This window comes from Paramormyrops kingsleyae, chromosome 3, assembly GCF_048594095.1.
Source record: "Paramormyrops kingsleyae isolate MSU_618 chromosome 3, PKINGS_0.4, whole genome shotgun sequence".
Taxonomy (NCBI): Eukaryota; Metazoa; Chordata; class Actinopteri; order Osteoglossiformes; family Mormyridae; genus Paramormyrops; species Paramormyrops kingsleyae.
In genome coordinates, this window is record NC_132799.1 from 10,353,505 (window position 1) to 10,376,746 (window position 23,242).

The 23,242-nt window shown below is 41.6% G+C and overlaps 1 protein-coding gene across 6 annotated transcripts in view; it reads right to left on the bottom strand.

The window, feature by feature from the left end:
- Positions 1 to 768: 768 nt before the first annotated feature.
- ccser2a (coiled-coil serine-rich protein 2a) overlaps positions 769 to 23,242 on the bottom strand; it is a 50,593-nt gene continuing 28,119 nt past the window's right edge. For 4 of the 6 annotated variants that reach the window (XM_023840069.2, XM_023840079.2, XM_023840099.2 and 1 more), the window contains exons 7-10: positions 19,963 to 20,049; positions 18,882 to 18,968; positions 16,826 to 16,939; positions 769 to 5,774 (exon numbers count right to left, since the gene is read on the bottom strand). In XM_023840069.2, coding sequence (XP_023695837.1) covers positions 5,049 to 5,774; positions 16,826 to 16,939; positions 18,882 to 18,968; positions 19,963 to 20,049 — 1,014 coding nt within the window. In that variant the 3' untranslated portion in view covers positions 769 to 5,048. Of the gene's footprint in view, positions 5,775 to 9,939; positions 9,980 to 11,579; positions 11,665 to 16,825; positions 16,940 to 18,881; positions 18,969 to 19,962; positions 20,050 to 23,242 lie in introns of all 6 variants that reach the window. The other 2 variants (XM_023840107.2, XM_023840116.2) reach the window with 2 other exon arrangements.

Below are 23,242 nucleotides of genomic sequence, written 5' to 3' on the forward strand. Positions count from 1 at the left end.
GCAAGAAACACATAGACAATAGACAGATGAATGCAACTCATTGTTGCAGTAGCAATGCTATTTTGTGCCCTATAGCAATTGTAACAGCAGACAAAATTCATTTTAAAGGGGTGCCTAATAATTATGATAATTACTCAGCATAATGCAGAACTTTCGGAAACGCACCTCCAGGATTGAGGGTTTCAACCCCACCTCAACTCTCTGTGAAATTCTCTCTAGGTTGGGCAGGTCTCCTCCTGCAATCTGTAGACAAGCAGTTGGCTAATTGGAGTCTCTAACTTGCCTACAGTGTGAAAGCATACGTTTGATAAATGAAGCCCAAGAAGGGGTTAGAAGATAGATAGATGCAATACTGAATTTAGGTAATTTGGGAAAGAAAGGATATTCACAACATCCTTTTACCTATTTATTGTACCTTGTGATTGGTTAGGGCAGCATTTATGACCTATTGGCAAAAGCTGTGGACACAAAGTTTAAGGAAAAACACAGACCCAAAACTAATCAGCGGGTAATTTATTGTTAGGGGGAATTAAACACTGAGTCTCAAAGTCATTTGGCAGCTGCGAGCATGCATTAAATTTGGAAATATTAAGAGACTGGATGCCCAGAGTTATAAATGCTTTGAAAGCTGCACATTTGGAAAGTGGTAATGGTATGGCAACTACACTCATGAAAATTCCTTGCAACTACATAAAAGATTTGTCAGGATTTGTAAAGGATTAATGACACAATACAAGGGTATCACTGAAAAACGAGAGGGACTTGAAATAAACTTGGTGTGGACTTTATTACGATCTCAACACAACCTGAACAACTAACCAAACAAAGAAAGATTAAAAAAAATAAATAAAAAAAGACCAAATCCAGTTTAGTATGCTTTGTAACTTTAGGTTCCAACCTGTACAACATTTAAAGTGCATTATAATTTTTTCCATTATTTCAAACCTACATCTGTTACAATGTATTAATAATTCCACAAACAGTAATATCATACTGATTTAAAACAATATATTCTCAGTTCTTGATTCTTATAATATTGCACACGTCACACGATGGAGAATGCATGAGAATATAAACCAACTGGTGTGAGTTTCAACTTAATTTCAGGGAACAGGTAACATTATTATTTTATACACAATGCATTACAGTATTCGGTCTTAAAAGCAATGCTTTTATAAGCTGAACTGAACAGAAGGTTAAACTGATAGTGGTTGTTACACATTTAATAATAGCTAAAGCTGTATTCTGATGCCCCCCAAAATTGCAGAATCTGCAAAAAGGGAAAATATATATGGGATTAATATCATCCCCTGCATCTATCAAATTGTAATTGGCCAACAAACCATTCTGAATGCCAGTCATTTAACTATAATCTGTGTCATGCATTTTTTGTACTGTCATGTGATGTTGGTACAGATCCCTTTTGTTAGACAAATGCATGAGGTCAATCTACAAGGTTATTTCCCCATTTTCTAGTTGAGAACTTTGGAGGAACCATTACATACAAAAACTTATGGAGGAAGAATCATGCATAGGACTCTCAGCCCACCTTGGTGTCTGTCACGGTTCCTGGGGGAGGAAAATGCTGTTATGACTGCAAGCAGGCCAGAGTGGACCTTACATGCTCAAATATCTGACCAACATATAGGGCACTCTCATACAATCAGAGGCAAACCTAGTCTCCAGATGGGTTTCTCTCATCTTTGAGCTGGAGAGGCCTCATGTGACACAGACAAGCAGGGGAGGTTTTGGAAGAGACCAAGTCAAACAGTCATTCTACAACGTGGCCTCAGTAAGGCCAGAATACTCAGCCCAAGAGACCCACACGCTGTACTTCATACATTCACTTGTGCTCAAACTGCCAATAGATTTGACTATGACAGGGGTGATAATGCAGGTTGAATCTAAATAAATCCTTAGTAACCAAGTTAATCAAGATAAGGAATTTCAAACTTTTTATAAGCCTGAGGTCAGAGATGTTAGGAAACCACAACTGAGCAATTATTTTGTGTGTGTGTGTGTGTGTGTGTGTGCATGTGTGTTTTCAGTGACTGTTCTCAAGGTGTGCCATTATGTGCTGAAAATTATAAACTGTCAGCCGGCTTGCTGACGATTTTGTACTCCCAGGACTCGTTCCATTCCCTACACTTCTATCTGTCTATGTGGTCAAACCAAAATCTTCAACTTAATATTAGCTGCTTTCTACTACCTAAATATTTGTAATTTCTGTAATAACTACCTTACACAGAACTTCCGTAACACATACAATTATCTATGTTTAGTCACACCTGCATTGAAAAGCCCAGTAAGAGAATATGAATCATACTGGCTTTTATAACACAGAAAACTCACTGAACTCCAGAATCAATATAGTCCATAGGCACCACAGCCATCAATATAGACAGAATATTAAATCCACCTTTCCACAGTATAATGAAATGACTGTCATATCACTTTACCAAGAATTCCCTTGGAGGAACTTAACAGGTAATAAAAAGCGTATCTAACAACTGCAAAAGGCTTCAGGTAGTCACCAGCTTAAGAACAGGTTTCCACCCTTGTGAACAGAAATCAATTCATTCCAGCCCAAATAAAGTAAAATAAAGCAAATCCATATTCCTTTCAGTTCTAAGGATCCATTGACTAATAAAGTTGTATTCTTTGAGGGCCTATAATGATAAAGACAATTTATGTCCATCTGTCTGTCTTCCAAAAACACTTATCTTGAGAATTAAAATTCAAAGTAAAATTTCTTCAAGGATGAATAAACAACATTGTATTACCTTGACGGTCTATAAATTAATCTCAATAATGAATCCTAATTCCAAAACAATCCTACAAATACAAACTTTGTTCCATAACATGGTGATAATATTCATCAAGACAGAGGTGAGTGGCTCATTGTCACATCTTTGTGACAAATGAGAAATGCTTGAGACTTAAAAAATATATTGGAACTGTTCTACATGAGTTCCTAAGGCCAATGAGTTCTATTCAAAACAATATCACCTTCCTGTTACCAGTAAAGACTTCTTCAGGACAACCAACTACAATGACAGACTAAAGGTCCTCTTTAGTTACTGTCCCTCCAGAAAGACAGCTTTAACATTAGAATGGGCCTGTCCTACCATCCCTTTGCCCATCATATCTTTGTGCTAACCAACTGAAGGCTTGAGGCTTTGGGACGGCCTTGTTTCTTAAGCACAAAATGGCACACTAGAAAAGTTCATTCATTTCATACAAAGCACATGAAAAACACAAGTACACATATTAACAGATCTGCATGCGGAATCTTAAAAGGTGGCATTTACATTGCATAAAATATTCAGCCTTTGCATCATAAAAGTTGATCATAAGGTACCATTGTGTGAATAGAAGTTCTACCTAATGCCTAATTTTTAAACAGTATGTTTGCATGTCATCTGTCTAACCTTTTTTTTTTTTTTTTGGGGGGGGGGGGGGGGGGTGGTTCCTTTACATGTAACTACGGAGCACTCCAGAACTATGGTTGAAACATCTTAGATTCTTTTTGTAACACAGTGCACCTGCTACAACAAACCTGAATCTGGTATCTCTGCCAGTTTCCAACAAGGACAATAAGAAGATGACACAATATATTTCAACTTCAACAGGTTCCTCCAGAATTGTAGCTGAGCGCTGAAGCCTGCTCAGCAGGACATCCTGACTACACTTTGCGCGGACTGCGGAACGTGCTTGTGGATGACATATGGCTTCATATCACAGAGGCATAAGACTGTATCCTCACTGCAAACTCTTTGCATATTAACTCTTTCGTACACACTATCAACATAGCAGCAACTCTCGCGGGGGAACAACTCCCAGACAAATTTGATTGTGCACAAGATAAACAGAACAAAAACAGGAATGTTAGGCACTGAAAATTTCAGGATGTAATGACCCAATCAAATCATGGAATTAAATAGTGCACTAATTACCATGAATGATAGAGGCAGGACAATAACAGTTAAAAATTATAAACACCACACTAAATCTTAAGTAGGAAAAGATGTAACCTCAATTACAGGTTCCCTCTTGAGTTTTAAATGAGGGGGAAAAAAAGCTTTTTCAGAGGACACTAACAGCCCCTGAACAGCCACCCCTAGTCTCCAGACATAGGGCATGATTTTACAACATCGGAAATAATCCCATCTCGCACAACAGCACCATACTTACAGAGAGGGACACACAAGCTAACTTTTATTAGCAATGCTAAAGTGTTACATTGTTGTAGCCAGAAACATGCCCAGGAGAGCATTCTTCTCTCATCTGACAGCAAAACTGCTGTTTCAGTGCTTTCAAATCTTTACATTGATGTTGTAGCTATTCTGTTGTGCAACTGGAAATGCTATTGCCGCTACAATTATCTATAGGACTTGTATTGATGCAAGTGACACCATTCAGTCTTTCATAAAACATCATCTAGACATCCTGCATTTTCAAGCTGTCGTTTATTTAACCAGGCTGGTCTTGCAGTATTGACCACTGGCAATAGCAAGCCTTCAGCAGTTCATATTCTGTGATATGCACTAAAATGTGCATTATTGATGTTCAACGTGAAAATGTCAGTACAGAAGCTCCTCTACTTACGAATGAGATACCCTCCGAACAGCCATTCGTAACTTGAAATGTTTGCAAGTCGTTACTCAACATCATTTTAAGGGTATACGCAAGTACAAAGAACCAGGATGCTGGGAGTACGCACGCGGAACTGGGCGTACTAGGCGGAATTGGCACGCAGAAAAAAAAATAATTATGTTGCGGACAGGAAAAGGGAGCCCAATGACACAATTTGGACTTACATGTCTGAAAGTTCAGAAGTAGAGGAGCGTCTATATGATGTTTTTTTCCGAGAGTACTGAACCTTCCTAAATAAATGCCTCATATTTGTACTTGTATCTAAGTCTATCTAAGCAGCCTAAATTTTATTATTTTAAAGGTTAGAGAATAAACAAAAAACTGCACAACTGCATTCAGGTTCTGCAAATTTGACCACAGGTATCAGTTTCTAACCGTGTCAGCCAAGCAGGTCAATGTGTCTTTGGCTTTGGAAGGCGAGAGTGGTAAGAGGGGGATACCGCTACGGTATGCCGGAAGTTTCCCTCTGCATCCTCTGGACAACGGGCCCTTACATGCCTAAAAGCCTGAGTACGGCCTGGAGGGTTTGGGACGGGGCTTGAAGCCTGAAGAGCATAGCTGAAGCTGGGAAGTCCCCATGATGGTGGCGGTAGCTGTACGCCCCCGTGGCCTGGTACGGAGCCTTGCCTCTCCCCAGGTCCTGCAGCTCCACTCCCCAACCTGCCACCGGGAAGAGCTATCGCCTCTCGCACCAGGGTTGGGATGCAAACCCTACTGTGGAAACGTGGTGACTGCAGGATGCGAGGTCGGCTGCCTGGGAGTGGTCCCTCAAAGGGGCTGGTGGAGATCTCCGTAGGCAGCACTCTGATTGGTGGATGCCGTGGACCCGGGACGAGGGCCATCCCTGTAGCCCTTGGTGCATCAGGAGGGGCTTCGGGGTCATTGATTTTGAGTTGCATGCTGAGAAGCAAGCTGAGCTCATCTGCATCAGGCGTGGGCAGGACTGAGTCAGCGTTAGCGGCGCTGGGGGGTGACGGGGTCAAGCCTTGGGCCAGTTTGTCACCCTTGGTTTCAGTAGGACCATCACTGGGGTCCTCTGTGGGGGCTATTCTTGGCAGCTTTTCCCGCTGGAGGTGTTCTTTGCGGCAGGCTGGGTTGGAAGACTGTAGTATTTGAGGCTACGAAACAAAGGGAGGGAGCATCAAAACCATTAGAACAAATTATATTCATATTAGCTAATCCTTAATAAACCGTTAATTAAAACAGACAGCTGTACTTATCACAGCCTGTGAAACTGATACTGTCTTAGGTTGCCTTCCTCTACATAACATCATAATTTACAAATATATCTTTTTATAACACATTTGGGCAACTTTATAGATACCTTCATAACGCATCATAATGCATTCATAAAGTATTATAAACATGGCTATATTTACAAAAAGGCATCACACATTATAACCATGTTTATTATGCATTATGAATGCTCTATGAAGGTCTCATCTATGATGCACTATAGATAAATTTATAATGCATTATACTGGTCAGTATAAGCCATTATAATGCATTATGAAGGTATTTATAGTGCATTATAGGTAAGAGCTTCATGGAGCATTCATAATGCTTAATAAACATGGCTATATTTTATAAATATAGCCATGTTTATAATACTTTATGAATGCATTATAATGCATTATGAAGGTATCTATAATGCATTATACATAGGAGCTTTAGATAAAGTATTACCCATATTTATAACTAATTTACAGGTATGGTGGACTATATCATATCAAGATTTGCATGTGATCCTGGATAAAAAATACTTCCAGTTCACCATAGAAAAACAGCAGCCAAGAAATTGTTCAACAATGAACACAATATGTTAAAAACTGTACTGGTGGTGTTTGACCCATATGGAGCACTTGACAATGAGGCTGGGCGGTGATTGCATAGTTTCCCTAAAAGGTATGTCTTTGACTTGTCAAAAACAACAGGAAAAGCAACAGGGAAAGAAGAGCAATGCAGCTTTCTTGGTACTGAGAACTGACAGTAAACGAATTAAAATGAGCAGCTGAGCCGACCTTAACTGCTAATTAATACTTCGATCAGGATTATTCTTCTTACATGGTTGATGTTAGCTTAACATCAACCAGGTAAAACAGGGGCCAGGCCCTTATCTGCGTGCTCCTGCCTGCAAAAACAGAAGAATCCTGACCGATGTTGGCGTGAGCCGAATGACTATGAATGAGAAGTTATTTAATTCTCTTTGTGAAGTTTGCTGCCAAAAAGTCATGCTTGTTCCCCGAAGCAAGTTTGGTTTGGCACAGAGACTTTCAGTTGTGAGTGGCATGACAGCTTCTCAATAAAAATACTAGGGTTCAAGCAGGGTCAGGTGAAACAAAAAAAAATATATCAACAGAACCAAAAACACTGACACCCAGAAGGGTAAATGTGTGAAACAGGTCATTAAACATTCATACTGGGACGGTCTCATGGGCTCATTAGCACACATCTGAAATGAGGGCTATTCGATTATGGCAAAGATCAAAATCAAGATTATTTAGGTCAATATTGAAATCATGATTATTTAACACGATTGCTCATTGAATTTAGAAATATGATGTGTTTGTTGAACTTAAAAAAAAATCTAACAGTGGACTTCCTTGAACTCTAAGTGACTGGTAAGAAAAAGGCTGCACTTGATTTATAACACAAGACAAACCCTGATCTTCTTATCTTGATTATTTTGTTTTGGTAATTGTTGTAAGCCAAAACCAAAACTGAAATTAAACTAATGTCCCAGCCCTAGCTCCAACTACCTGCATAACACCCCCCCCCCCCCAAAAAAAACCCCAGAATTTGCTGTAGTGCTGTTCCTAATGACAATGTCTCATCAGACACCTTACATTCTGTTACTGACCAACTTCTGGGATTCCTGACTCCCACTGATGAGGAGGAAACCTTGTTTTACTCATTCCTTCCCAATACTCTCACGACTTAACATTCATTCTTCAAAAACTACTATTCCTTTCTTCACATAAAATTTAAAAGAAAATGAACCAGGAGGAGCAGCTGAGCAGGAGACCTCCCTGCATCTCAACTCCTGCTGTTTTCATCTAGGCTGCTTCAGGTATTGTGGCCTGAGAGCTTTAAAGAATGGACAGCCTGGTCTCTGACAGGAACTCATGAAAAACCAATGATGGTTTGGTGGACTGGGTGAGAACGAGTGGATGAAAGATAATACTACGCGGCAGGAAAGCAACAATGAAAAAAATCCCAGCAGGTGTTTCTAGGATTGAAGCAACTTGATTTCACTGGGAACCCCCCCACCACCACCTCAGAATCACTCTTTACCGCACTCCCCCCGTCTCCCAGCAGTCCAGAAACTCTATCCACATGTTGAGAAGTACCTGTTCCCTCACACCCATATTCTTCAAAATGCTTTTGCTCAAAACAGTCAATCCCAACTGGATCTGCCTGCGATGAAGTGTGACTATGTAGGTTAAAAGTCATTGACTGTAGTCACAGGTATAAATTCCCAGCAAAGCAAGACCCTTAACCACCAACTGCTCCAGATCTGTGCAATCACGTAAATGTTAATACCGTAATAATTAAAATAATTGTATATAAGGCAGCCTGGCAACTCCGATAGCATCTCAGCTGGATCGCACTGATGCCTAAACCATCAAGTTTTAATTCTTCCCCCAGGCCTGTCTTTGCAATAAGGACAAATTCTCCCCATGGACAGATACACACTTCAGGTACTCCGTGATCCTGTCGCAGCTTAAGGTGAACCAGTATGTCCAAATTTTCAAGTCTATTAAATAAAACTGCAGCAGCGCATGAGACACAGGTGAACACAGAAGGAATAAAAGGCCACAGAGATGAAGAAAGCTATTTGTAAGACAAATTAACTAACGGAAGTGTTTATCAGAAGGTCCTACCCTTAATTTAAAATATGAAATTCCCTTTTCACCAGCTCTATTTCGCCTATAAGACTTTGCTGTCTTGATATATCAATTCAAAAGAAGCCATTACTGCGGCACACTGCTAGGAAAAGCACTGGAATCCACCTAACTCTTTAGGCACATATCAATACTTTCTCATACTAAGGGGTATTTTCTCTAAGGATCAATAAACAATTCCTTTATGTATTATAAACATCCATAGTGCTGGAGAGAAATGCTGAGATACTGGCATCTGTAACTTAAAAAGTGATGGTAAGGATGGAACAGTCCACTCGTATTTAATATATCTTCATGGTAAACTTTAAAATATTTCATTCTCCCCTCTGTCCACCAGCGTTTCCCCCCTCCCCAAATGAGAAGTATTCAGTGAAGATGTCTAAGCACACACCCCAGACCTGGCTTTCACCGAGCAGAATAATGGAGACATTTGGGGAAATTATCAGCCAACCTTTATTATGATCCACGAAATATCACGCGCAAGGAACTACTGTCACCTCGTGATGTTTCAGTGTAAAAGAATTCCAGCGTTTCCGCTTAAAACGGGCTGCTCTTCCACGCGCCGCACAGCACGGGCGAACAGGCCTCGGCGGCGCGTAAACGGTATCGTCCCTGGTTGCGGATGAGAGGCCCGGTTAGCGGTAGCAGAACCGCTGCGTGTCTCGCCTCAGGAAGTCCTGGAGCGGGGAGTCACGACAGGGAGGCAGAGCAAAGGTGCTAATAGAGCCAGCGGCCTGTTTATTTTGCTGCTCATGAACAGCAGCAGAAAGCAAAGAGTCGGAAAATAAATACGAGAGGGAGCAGGGGGATAAATTAATAACAGGGACAGCAGAATTTAGTGAGGGATAGATGCGGACAACTGTACCTGGGGGACAAGGTATTAAAATGGAAATAAACATTAAATATAGGAAAATAAGATATTAAGGTACGGAGTGTGGCTCTGAGTAAGGACTCTGCACCTATGATTAGAAGGTCGCTGGTTATTGGCAGAGTGATTTCACCACTGGGCAGAGATATTAACCCCAATCGTTCCAGGAACTGGCCGACCCTGCATTCTCAATTGTACATCGCTTTGGACAAAAGTGTACACCAAATAAATAAGTGTAGATAAAGTAATATAGTGGCAGATGATGGAGAACCACAAGTGCTGAAATTCAGGCATAGAATTTTGAGAGAAAAGCAATGGTGGACAGCAAAGCATGCAGAGGACATACTGAGACGGAGGCAGCAAGACGTGCATGTTGCATTGTGCAGTGAAGGGGATGGCGCATGGGTCGTATGCGCTTTTGCATGCGAGGGGGTGAGGCAGTGCCTCTCCATGCATGGGACGAGGACTGGAGACACCGGCATTAGACAAATCTAAAAATCAGTACTGTACCACGCAATATCACGGAAGAAATGCACTAGCTGTTCCACTCCTTGACAAGGGGCATTATGGGAGAAGCAGAGGGAGAGAAACATTAGGGTCAGTTTGACCCCACTAAGAGACAGAAAGACAGGCAGTCAAGTCAGCTCTGCAAGAAACAGATGTTGAAGAAAGAAACCATCGGAGAGATTAGCCACTACAAAGATTTGATACTGCAGTCTTAGAGAAACATCTGCAATACAGATGAGTTGTTTGTAATATCCCTGTAAAAAAAAAACACACACACACACACACACACACACACACAGTTCATTGTGGGGACTACCCATTCATTTCTATGGGCATAACTATGATATCCCTAACCGTAACCATAAGTAACGAAATACAAGAGTTTTGGCTGTTGTAGATTTATGATTATATTTACAGATTTTTATATTGAAAAATGTTCCAACAAGCTAAAAAGTAAAAACTTACCACATTAAGGGGACATTTAATCCCCACAGTGTGGTAAATACAGACCCGCACACACATCAGCACCCAAATACACATACAGATTGGAGAAAAGCACACTTTCACTAATCAACATGCAATTACATAATTTATTATTGTTATTATGAATAATAATAATAATAATAATACATCTAATTGGTAACAAAGAGTCATGACTCTGCCTTATTCAGCTCTTAGTGGTCCTAGTACTAGTTCAATTATAAAACTGTACAACATGCAGACAAACACCCCCTGTAGGTCAGGATACACAGTATTCCACAGGCAGTGCTGTGGTCCCCCAACAACAGGGAATTCCTTTAGAAATACTGCTTTCATGCATGGCAGACAGAGAGATAAAGCTCAGAAGCCTTTGTGTTGCCAGCCCCAAAGACATTGGCTATTGGCTAATACAAAGGAGTTAGGGTTCGGGGTCTAACCTCATCCTGCTCTCTATCGCTAGTGACCCTCGTGTTGCCATGGGCAACAATAAACCAAGGCAGTAGTGAAGTACCATTCCTTCACCCCTTATCTTGTCCATTTTCAGTAATCAATATATCTGTGCTGCATTCTCATTCATTTAAGAAGGCCAACATGTTCCCATACATAATTTGGATGAATGACTTTAGTATATATTCATAAGTGTTATAATATTGTTAGAAAAGAAGGTAATATAACTAAAGAACTCCCTATTGTAGAAGCATAAAAGGCACATTTGAAAACTGCTATAAACAGGTGATAGACACATATGGAAAATAACACAAAAGAGTGAATCATGTATTATCCAATAATGCAATTTGCTGAGATTCTCTCTAACTGGCTTGCTGTAACCATGTCTTCCATTATACAAAGTTAACTATTATGTAAAACCTATTATGCAGACTGACTTATTTCTATTCTGAGATCTGAATGAAATCCAGCATTACGAGGTGAATAATTAAAGTAAAAAAAAAAGATAGATGTGTTAAAATACATGACAAGTTTGCCTCCAAAGGCAAAAAGAGGTCTGTTCCTACGCGAACAGGATGAGTGGGGGGGGGATACACGTAGGAGCCAGGAGGGGGATGGTGGTAAGAGAGCGGCAGGTCGCTGAGGGGCAGATAAGAGTGGGCAAGCGCTTAAGATGCAGCAGTGCCAAGGGGCGGGGCAAAGGTCAAGGAACTCACTCTGTCTGCGGTGGGGCACGCTGACCCGGGAGCTCCCCTGGTACTGGCCCTGCCAGGGGGGGGCGAAGGGGGCAGGCGGTGCACCCTGTGCGGAGAGAGAGAACATACACAGGAGGGCAGAAGGGTGACGCACGGAGTGGGGGGGCGGGTGGAGGGGGCAGTTGGGGGATGGGGTGTGAACGCACACGACGCCGAGCCCAACCCGGACGAATCACGAGCGGAACACTCCGAGTGGAAAGCTCTCAATCCCTCCCTCCAATCTCCAATCCACTGCTGTACTGCAAGGCAAAGACAGCTTTGGGAAGCCCCCCCCCCCCCCAAATAAATAAAGAAATAAATACAGTCTGATGCGGCTGACAGCAAATCAAAACACAAACACTTCTTGCTGAAGGGAAGGTGTGCCCGCGGAACATTCGGGACTCCACTAACTTCATTTTCTGTTGTGGGGACTCATCATCAACGCGGCAGCAGAAACGAATCGGCGTATCTCCTACGTGGGACTGAGGGGAGTTTTATTATCTCCTGCGGGGGTCTCATGCTTGCAGAGGCACAACCTCTACCTTTCCTTTGAAAGCCTTTCCAACTTGGAGCCATTTGTCCTCTGTTCCCCCGTCGGCACCATTATTGGGCTTTATTGCAAAATGGGTCTGTCCGTGACTGAGAATACCTGTCATTAATAATGGTCGGTCTCTGGAAAGAGCCCAAATCGGCCCAGAGATTAGAGCGGCGCTCTGGAGCTGCGAGAACAGCCAGGAGGAGATGAAAATCAGCAGGTAATCTCCCTTCCAGGTGTTTTGTCAGCAGCTTAAATTGAGCAGATCTGCTCTTTGAAAGTACAGGCTTCTTGTACGGAAGGTTCTGTTTCCCCACAGGGCTCCTGCTTATTTTCCACCCCTGTCCACAAAGTCCCCCAACCCCCGTCTTCTCAAGCTGACATCTGGACACTGCCGGAGCCTCAGAAAGACCCGGAAAGACCCGGAAAGGAAGGATTGCTTTGACATAATCCCAAGCGATGTGAGACAACACCCACCTCCCTTCTCCTCTGCCAGCTCTGGCCGCTAACAGGAACTTTGTGGACACCCCCCCCCCCCCGCATATAAACATTCTATATATTATACTGTAATGTGGTTGTTCACTGGTCACACACCAGCAGGAGTGTGGGTTCCAATCTCACACAGTGACCACTGTGTGCATTTCCTCTGGGTTTTTGTCTCCCCCAGACCAATCAAGGATGAGTGGTCAGGTGAACTGCACTCTCTAAATTGCCCGTAGTTTGTACACTGCAATAGGCTGCTATCACATCCAGAATATCCCCTGCCTTGTGCTCAACCCTGTGCTAGATAGGTGCCTATTGAAAAAAGGATAATTACAATCTTTATTTATAAATTCATCTGGAGGCTTAGTTCTAATTAGAACTAGCAACCAAAATGTGATCAGTTTAAGTCTTACTACCCTTGTACAAAGGGCCATTGAGCAAAGAACCTGACCTACATTCATCTTAAAAAGGTCACTTTAAATCTGAGCAAAACAGTTGGTGACTTTCCCATCGGAACAAAATGAGATATTATTCTTATGCCACACAAGCGGAAGTATTGTAGGATTTTGACAATTCTAATAAAGAGGCCACACATCAGTATAAATACAGTCATTCATTCATTTTTAAGTTTGTGGTCTCACTGCAGTAAAAAAAAAAAAAAATGTATTTCCCAGTATCAGTGTGTAATGTTAAATCTCACTATAGCATATGCTCCAAGACTGAAGAAATATCTAATTAAAGCTTAACGTGTAAATCATGCCTTCTAGGTGCTACTGTATCTCTTCGCAGCATTAAAGTGTTGGATTTTCACTCAATTGTTTTCCAGTTACTGTTTATTCTTATTTGACTCCATTAATAATGAAGGGTATTGCTCAATGTATTGGATTCTTTCATCACAGCCTCTGACATTTAATCCCATCTGAGCTCATCTTCCTCATTTTCTGGCTAAACAAGCCTACTCACTGAATAGCAGCGCAGAATATTACTTAGACACGCTCACAAGTGCACAAAGAGTTGGACCTCATATAAAAATGCTGAAGGTCCTTCCTCTAGAAGACAGTTGAGGTACAGATTGGAACTTCAAGTCCGAGAGCTAATGGCTAATCAGTCACTGATCGAAAACAATTACTAAATTCTCTGCATGCCTTTGAAAATGTCTTCCAAACACAGAAATATAAATTAGCGGAATCCTCGCTACATTGATTTAAGAAATAAGTAGTAAAAGCAGCAGGCCCTAAAAAAGTTTGACGACGATCCATAAAAGGCATCTCTACGTAAAGCACATCTGCTTCCTTTATCTGAAGCTGTCCATCCACAAGCTGTCATGTTTCATTATTGACCCACTGCAGTGTCACTGTTGTGAGCTTTAAACTTATTGAAAGCATTAAATGTAATTAATGCATTGTAACCACTCTCACGGATCGGAAACACATAATAAGTTCTGAAGGCTTCATGAGTTTGAACATCTCCATCATCCATCTCCAAGTCCAATTTCATTCAGCGAGGCAACAGGCTGTGCAACACTTCAGAGGAGTTGCCTTTAGCAGCAGAAGTTCTTTGTAAATAAATGTTTAATTTCTTCAAGTTACAGATTGATGAATTGCAAGCAAAGTCATAGGTTCAGCTTTGATTTTTCCGAACAAGAGTTTGTTTCAGACACCTAATACCCATCCATCCATCCATCCATCCATCCATCCATCCATCTTCTGTAACCATTTGTCCTATTCAGGGTCATTTGGGGTCTGGAGTCTATCCTGGAGATGCAGGGCAGGGAGCAACCCAGGATGGGGCACCAACCCATCACAGGGTTCACACACCATTCACTCACACAGGCCACCGAATATCTATTTGCATAATTCCAGGAAGAAAAAAAAAATGACTGTGGTGAGCTGCTGAACAGCAACACAGCTGGTGGCTCGCAGTGACATTATCCAGGGTGTTGACACAGTAGGATATGGCCACGGAGTACCTGCGGAGTACCCAAACTACCTGATAGGTCTCTGGACCCAAAGGACGTAGACAGGGAGGGGTGGAGCTGCAGCATTGCAGGCGACCCCAAGCCAAATGCAGCAGGCAAACTTATTTACTAACAAGGCTTTGAAGACCGCAGGCAGCTGGTGAGGCGGAATATATGTAAGAGGCCACAAACAAGATAGCAGAGTGAAGCAAAATACGCTACCTGGGGGGGGGGGGGGGGGTTCCAGGCAGGCTTGTTTTTCATTTCATTCCCTCTACTTTTATTATTTTTTTTGGAAACAGGTATAATCCCAAAACTACACCCCCTTACACCAAGTCAGAGCAGATACGAATCCTGAGGGAAAAATAATAATAATATTTTTTAAAAATGTGTGGCATCATACGGCAGATTTTCCTTCATAACTTTTGCGGCACACAAAAGATAAACTCTGAATGAGAGAGAGGGAACTACTGTAAGGTCACTTTTGGCTTATCTGAGAGTGTGGCTGAGGATGCCTGTTTGCAAAGAGACGGTGAAATCCACCGGAGGGGAGGTTACATAGCGCCAAATGCCCTGGGTAGGTTATGTTATTACAGCTAGAAGATAGCTTATGTTTGCCCACCCCCAGTCAAAGAGACATGCATGGGGTGTCACGCAAGTCCCCCAATAAGACCTTTTCCAACTCCATCCTATCACCCCCATTATGCACAGTTTGGTAAAAGCTGCAGCAGTACAAAAAATAAAGGAAATATGTGCAACATCTATTAAATCACTCTCTGAAGCACTATGGGATTCATCATGGGTCACAATATCTGAGCCAAGCCATTTTGTCATACTATTTCGGTCACAACCCAATTTTGATTTAAGAAGAAAAAAAAAATCTGTCTTTAAATGGCAGAACAGAGACGCAGTTTTATAACTCTTGCTTAAAATCGAATGCTTCTTAAAATGTAATACTGCAATTACAGGTATTCATCTAGATACGAGTTTTAGTCTTACCAGTTTTTGCACTCAGGTGAAATTATTAAATCTGACTTCTCAGTTTAGACACAAATAAGGAGGAGGCTGATTTTTACAATTAAGAATCATGAGCAGCAAGACCGGAAAGGCGGGGGAGGTTTAGAGTTCACACTATTGGCCCGTGTTGGGGGGTGGGGGGGGGTGGGTTGTTAGAGTTCACACTATTGGCCCGTGTTGGGGGGGGGGGTTAGAGTTCACACTATTGGCCCGTGTTGGGGGGGGGGGGTTAGAGTTCACACTATTGGCCCGTGTTGGGGGAGGGGGGTTAGTAGAGTTCACACTATTGGCCCATGTTGGGGGGGGTTAGAGTTCACACTATTGGCCTGTGTTGGGGGGGGGGGGGGTTAGTAGAGTTCACACTATTGGCCCGTGTTCATAGCTACTTTCTCTCCACCTTTGTTTCAAATTGTTTTCACTGATCCTCCTGTGTGATCTTGTCGTCTCGTCTCAATTTATCTAAATCAATTTTAATTACGTCTCCGCTTTACAAGATTTCACCTCGTGAGCCGATTTCCAGCAGCGCATCAGGCTTGTAAGTAGGGGGCTACCTGAACAGTGCTTCAATCCAGCAAAGCAAACACAAGAGCTGTGTGGCAGGATATTCCAGCTGAAATGCTGGCATGCCGTACTTGTATTTAACTGAACCAACAAATGCTTGTGCTTGTAACTACTCAGTACTCTATTACAATGCGTGGTAACCAAAGTACTTGCTTATACATTTCAATCAGTATTTGATTTACACATAGGACACCAGTTACATTACCGTACAATCCTTTTAATATATTCTCCTTTTGCAGTTGGGAGATGAGTTCTCTACCTCTGCCATGGTGCCATTTCTCCTTTTAAGGCTTGCAGAGGACACTGACTGTGGATTTACTACAAGCATTTACTCACACTTTCTGATACTTGCAGCAGGCTGAATAACGAGGAAAACGTCGAACTTACAGCCCAATGGTTTGCGTTCCAGGATGAGACGTGCGGCTATATATAGTTATATAAGCAGGTTATTCAGCTGAATAGTAGTTAATTATTTAGCAGCAAAATGATTAAAAATGCATGCTGTATAAATCATTGATTTAAATATTTCCTTAGCAGATTATGTCATGTAGTGTATTGTAATGATGTAAAATGACTGTTCTCAAGTGTTTGGATCGCTCTTTCTTCTTTTCCTTCTGCTAATGTTAAAATCTGACCCAAGATGGCAAGAACTGGAAATGGGGAGCGGCAACTCACAGCGTGTCCTCTCCAGGGTGTCTGTGTGGCCTTATCGTGATGCGTACGTCTCTCCGTCCTGGGTAACAGCGCCCTCTGCTGGCAGTGACACCTCGATGGCTCGGCACGAGATGACTGCAAGACGTGAACCAATAACCGAAATTAATGAATAATTATAACTTTGAAATAGCGTGCATTCAGAAGCAGTTTCACTGAAATATGGATAGAAATTTGTATTTCATAATTGCTTCGTAATCTTCAGTTACATATAGCAGAGAGAAAAATAGACTTGTTAAAGGCACACAGGGTAACAGAAAGAGACACAAACTATTATCTGACCAATTAGTGTATCTGAGAGACAGTGAAAGTAACAAATCATATCAAAAGGCTGCTGCATATTACCTCAGAGGGACATGAAATGAAGAGCAAGACTTTTGAAGGAGTTGTCAAACCATAACAAGCAGGAATTAATCATCAACAGCCTATGCGGTCATTGCCTCTTCTCTCACAAACCAGGTCCCTCAGCACACCAGGCTAATAGCGAACCAGCTCAACTTTAAAAGCGGATAGTCCAAACGAGGACGCCTTTTATTTCCGAAGAAACGCAAAGCCAGAGAGCTGAGCGATAACCTACCAACCTTAAGAGCCTTAGAAATTTACAGAATAAGGACTGCAAAGCTGGGTACTAAACCGAAACCATTTTTAACGACAAAGTGCGCGCGACGAGTGCAGCACTCCATTTCTCGAGATTCATGCTCCCCGCCGGCTTCTAATGGAGCAGTTGAAGACAAACTTTCATTTGTGTGAAATTCCAGGTAATGATCAGTTTCCACTCCATTTTAGTCGCCCATTTCTACCTGCTTCAGGCTTTTCACAGAGTCATTTCGTATTCTGGTTTTTCAAAATGGCTAGTGGATTACTGAATCCCAAACAACACAAAGAATCCATTGGTTCGAATACACATTAATCCCAAGAGAATTGCGTAAATAACAATTTGTCGACTTAAAAAAAAAATTACTGAAGTATCTCAGGTTAACAATATGTCTCAGTGGTGCAAGACCCCTCTAGGCAATTTGAACAATCATCGCCCAATCCCCAATTGACAATTACACCATTGTACAAATTAGGAGGGGCTCTGACAACACGAATAACAGAGGAGCCTCCAACTATGTTAATGTGGCCCTATCCGCTACTAACTTTTGATCTGACAACATTCTGCGCACCTGGATTCCAGACCGATAAATATCTTTGATGAAGGCTCAAAGACTACAGCAGACAGACATTAGAAGCGATTACGTATCCATTCCAATGCTAGCTAAATGCGATGCACACATTAACATGTGCTGGTAGAGCTGGATGAAAGGGAAAAAAGATGGAAAGAAAAGTTGAAAGAAGAGAAGTGATCACTGATCTACAAGGGGCCCTATTAGGAATTACAGGATACATGGAAAGTGAAGGCACTCTCACAGCAGCAGAATTGTAGAGTTGAAGAATTATGGAGCGAAATGTAACATGCAAGGGATAAACAATGACGAAGCGTGCAATTATATGAAAATATTCGACGACAACTTGGTGGGATGCAGACCGACACGAAGCGGAAGGCCATTTTCATATAACCACACACCTCTAAGTGGTTTATCCCGCTTATGCCACAGCTAACGAAAAAATAAAGATAAAAAAAAATAGAATAAAGTAGTCATAATTTTTCGTAAGAAATTCATTTCAATTAGCATTTAGTAATGTTCCAATGTGTTCTGAAAAATATAGTTCCAAAAAATATAGAACGTCTGGTCAGGATACTCACTGGAAGCGGCAAGTTCGTTATGGAAACCGTCAACAGATAGGTGTTTGCTTTTTGAAAACCAAGGAAGACTATGCTGATAAGAATCACTGCTTATTTATGAGCAAAATGTCACACAGGTTTTTATAATCGCATGTTTAATAAAACATTATAATGCATTAATATAGAATCGTTATTAGGCTGCTGGAACTATCTGTGGTTACACGAAAACTTTCTGCATCTTCAGTGCGTGTCAATATCATTTATCGAACAGCGAGAGGTGCTCCAGAGGCTCACCAGCTGCTGGGTCAGCTGAGCGATCGTCTTCTCTTTTCTCCTCAGCTCCTCCTTGAGCTCCTGCACCTCCCTCCTCAGGTCCTCCACCTGAAATGCAAATGGCGTTATATACTACATTTTTTATTTAAATATATATTATAGTCACTCAGAAGAGCCTCCATTAGCATAATAAATAATAATAACAACAATGAACTATGATATCTGAATTTTTATTGTATCACGAGATTGTATATGCAACAGATTATGTGGTGGGAATTCACCTGTAACCATTTGGCCATAGGTTCAATTCCGCTAATTAGAAACTTTGCAAAAATCCTGCAGTTTTTCAAATATTAAAAGATACAGTAATTACTAGGGCTGTAACGGTACATATATTTGTCGTGTACCATTTCATACATCATTTTAAATCAACGTTTTGGAAACATTTCTGTTTCTCAAGAAATTACACTAACATTGGAGAAAGAGTAGTTGTTGATTCAGCTATATAGAAGTAGGACACGTTGCTGGAAGCACCATCCAATATGCTAATTCAGTCACTTTTACAGGAAAATTCAGAATAATTCAACTAGAGGGGTGTTTATCACTACAGATTAGCGATCAAACTTAGCAGTATAGAACAGAGCATTTGGATGGGATGTAGTTCATTATTATTGTTATGATGCTATATTTGATTTTTATAATAATAATAATTATTATTTTTATTTTACATATTTTTACTATGTGCAAAAAAGCATCTCTTTGTATTCAGACACATTGACAGATGCATTGTCTTTTGTCTACAACTGTTCCTAATGGTGTTCGTGTTGCAGTTTTAATAATATATAATGTCAAAATAAATTCTCTTTTCCCTGTTTCCCCAAAATTGCACAGAAACGTGAACTCAAAACTGAGGTTTGTATCAAGACTGAATTTGTGTACCGTTATACCCCTAGTTAGTACTAAATGTTAAAAATAAATGCTAATTTACTATAGAAAGCAGGTATCTGTGAATGTGCTTTAAAAGATTTTATAAAGATGACTCAAACATGCAAAAACACAATCAGCTGGGCTCCACGGTGCAGATGTTCTCCCGGAGATTCACCTGTGCGGCAGAGCTGAAGTTCTCACTTGGTTCTGGGGTCGGCGGTTCTGGCGGCACAGTGTTGTGGAGGCTGACCCCGTTCTCCATCTGAGCAGAGTCAGGGACGCAGTTTTATTTGTCACAGTCGAGAGGTTCTCGCTGCTGCCCACGACTCCCCTATGAAGAGCTTATTTCTGTCCTAGAGCAACTTCCCCACCTGCCGTTCTGCACAGCGGGTTCTCCCAATGCTCCTACCCACACCCTCCGCCCAGGACCCAGCAAAAAAATCATGAAGCAGACTAATTTCTCTCCACTCATCTTATCTGTAGCAAGTAAGCAGCACATAACAGGCTTTTTATAATGTGCACAGAAATTTATTTAATAACTATTTCTACCTATAGCAGCAAAACGTTCTCCCGGTGCACAAAAAGAGAGGTTCCTGCAATTTCATTGACGATCCACTGCAGGATGAAAAAACATTCTACACGACCTACAACACAAGCCGCCAGTTTTAAAAGCTATTGTATTCTCCTTAGGTGGCCAAACAGATTGGATTTGGCCTATGGGTCAATGAATGTGAACACCATTACAACCTGAATTGCACAGCAAAGTTCAACACAACAGATGATGCATGGTTAAAAGCAGTTTATGCATTCAAGCCGATAACAAGTCCACAGTCAGCCACGTTAGACAACCAGAACAACCCAAACTAAACCGCTGCTGTTTTTAGTATAGCAGTCTGAGACTCAAATGTGCAAGGAAATTGAATGAGGAAAATACTATCAAATGAAAGCAAGTTATGACGGAGGACCAAACTGCAGGAAACCAAAATGACTACCTCTGCACTGTGTATTTTACCCACCGTGGACATTCCTGGGTCTCCAAATTATTTTTAAAGCTCCTTATACAGAGGAATTACAACTTATGGGCACTGACTGGTACAGATACCTCCTTGTACCAACAAGGGGGCTAGACTGTTCTTTTGCAATGAGGTTTTTTATTCTCTCTTGCCAATGTGAATAATAGGCTAAAAAAGGCCTTACCAGAATGAATAAGTAGTCATAATAACTTCCATTTTCCTACAGCTCCCACACTGAATGAGGCACTGGCTGACTATGTAGACATTCTGATAAGCGATCATATGCTTTCATTACGGTGGCTGACTTTTAGCTAGGAAACAGAACAAAGTGCATTCAAAAGTCAATTCCTGCTGCAAACACAAAGAGGAAACCACCAGTACTTCTGAAATAAGTCCTGGGTGGACCTTTTCCCCTTTTTGAGCATACTGCATTGTAGAGTTTTCACCCACAATGAAGAGACTCCCCTTAAGCAACATTACTCCAGCCCTGTCACAGGGTCCAAATTAAGTCAAACGTCAATCAATGTTTGACCACAGCACTTCAGTACCCTCAAAAGGTCAAAAAAACGTAAACGTTATTTGCGGAATCGCCAAAAAGCAAATGAGCCGTCATGCTCCAGGACATCTCAGAACCAGTAATGCTCAGAGAGGCTTAAAACAGACAGCTTTAAGTTTATTAAGCTGGGGGTTTATATGCATTGTTATAGGACTGGATATTTTAGCTGGGGTGTCGCACATTTACAATGCAACACAACACGCCCTTCCCTCACATCGGAAGTCACCTAGAAAGCACAGTGTATCAAACCGTCTGACATCACCCAGCTCTCAGTAGTCAGTCCTGCCACTAATGAACTGATATGGGACATGAATGGTTTGGGAAGTATCTCGTTCAATTCTACTGCATTAGCTATGCAACAGGGTGAGTGCTACATATGGGGGGGGGGGGGGGGGGTGCGTTCAGGAGGAGATTATTGGGGGGGAGAAAGATGTGACCAGCAGGAGTCAAAGGTACCAACAAACCGCAAAGCCGAACACGGACGGAAATACGACGGATCAAGGAAATACTTAAAGTCAGAGAATCGGGACAGGATTAGAAGGGAGAACATAAGACAAGGTCAGACAGAAATAAAACAGCCAGCAAGGTACCTCCTTTTAATAGCTGCGTCCTTACGTGTAAAGACATTACAGGTATAAAAGGTAGACCCAAATCCGGGTGTTACCCCGTAATGAGAAGTGCTCCTTTGACTGGGAGCTAACAAACAAACTCTAAAGTCAATCAAAAGTGCCAACTAACCTGTCGTTTTCGTAAACTGCTACTTAAGAGGGTAGATTTGTAGATCAGATCTCTATAAAGCAAGAGGTTATTTCACAAAAGGACACCTCTGTTGTCATGTAGAATGCAGGAAATCCAATCTCCTCTTAACGGCAGTCAAAGCGAGACGAGGTTACAAAGGACGACTCTAAGCGTTGATATCTTGCACTGATTAGTCACTGCTGTGGCACTTCTACATTCTGCATTCACAGCAAGTAAACATTTAGCGATTAGGGCCTGCAAAAACGCTTCTAGTAAGTACAAAATAAATGACACGGAAGTTAAAAATACAAAGAACTGCTTTAAGCTTCCTTTAATTCAAAAAGGTATGATAAACACACCTTAATTTTTTCCACTATCTTTACGAAGAGCTTTTAAGAGTTTGTATACGCCAGACCCGTCTCTAATCAGAAATGCTGTTAAGAACTATGCATATCCTATTCATATTCATTACCACTAAGAATAGGCAAATCCTGTCCTTAATTGTGCAGTGTGCTGCTGGATTTGAAGGATTACTTTTCAGCTAGGGACTAATGTTCACCTGGCGCACCCAGCTAAGATTCCTGAAGTCATTATTTAGACTGTAAGTCATACGTTCGAATGTGCCAGGTGAATGAAAACCAGCACAGCCAACGAAACTAAAGGACTGCACCATTTTTCAAATGTGGCAAATCCATAGCACATCTAAGAAATAAATCAGTAAAAAAATGGTAAGAAAAACATCAACAGCAACAATACTGAAGAAAATAAAGGAAAACACTTTGAAATAACTGAGAGATAATTGTTAATTGTTAGCCTGTTCATTTAAAGGATTTTCTCTATGGCTGAATTTATAGAGCTAGATTTAGTCTCCCTTTTCACTTCATTCCTAGAAGCCTGATCTCTGGGGTGTATTATCTGTTTTAAAGGCGCCATTCCCTCTGCTGTAACATCCCTGCATGCCCGCCACCTACACACACCCCTGGAGGAGATGATGTGAAATTACATGCGAACCAGTGCCGTGACCGGCGCTGCATCGGAGCTGAAGGAGATGAACCGGGCATGCCAGCATTGCTGATGTAGCACGAGGGATTAGTCACAGTCGCCAATCAACCAGAGCCTGCCCCGTAATCGGCCTCACAGTCTTCCCC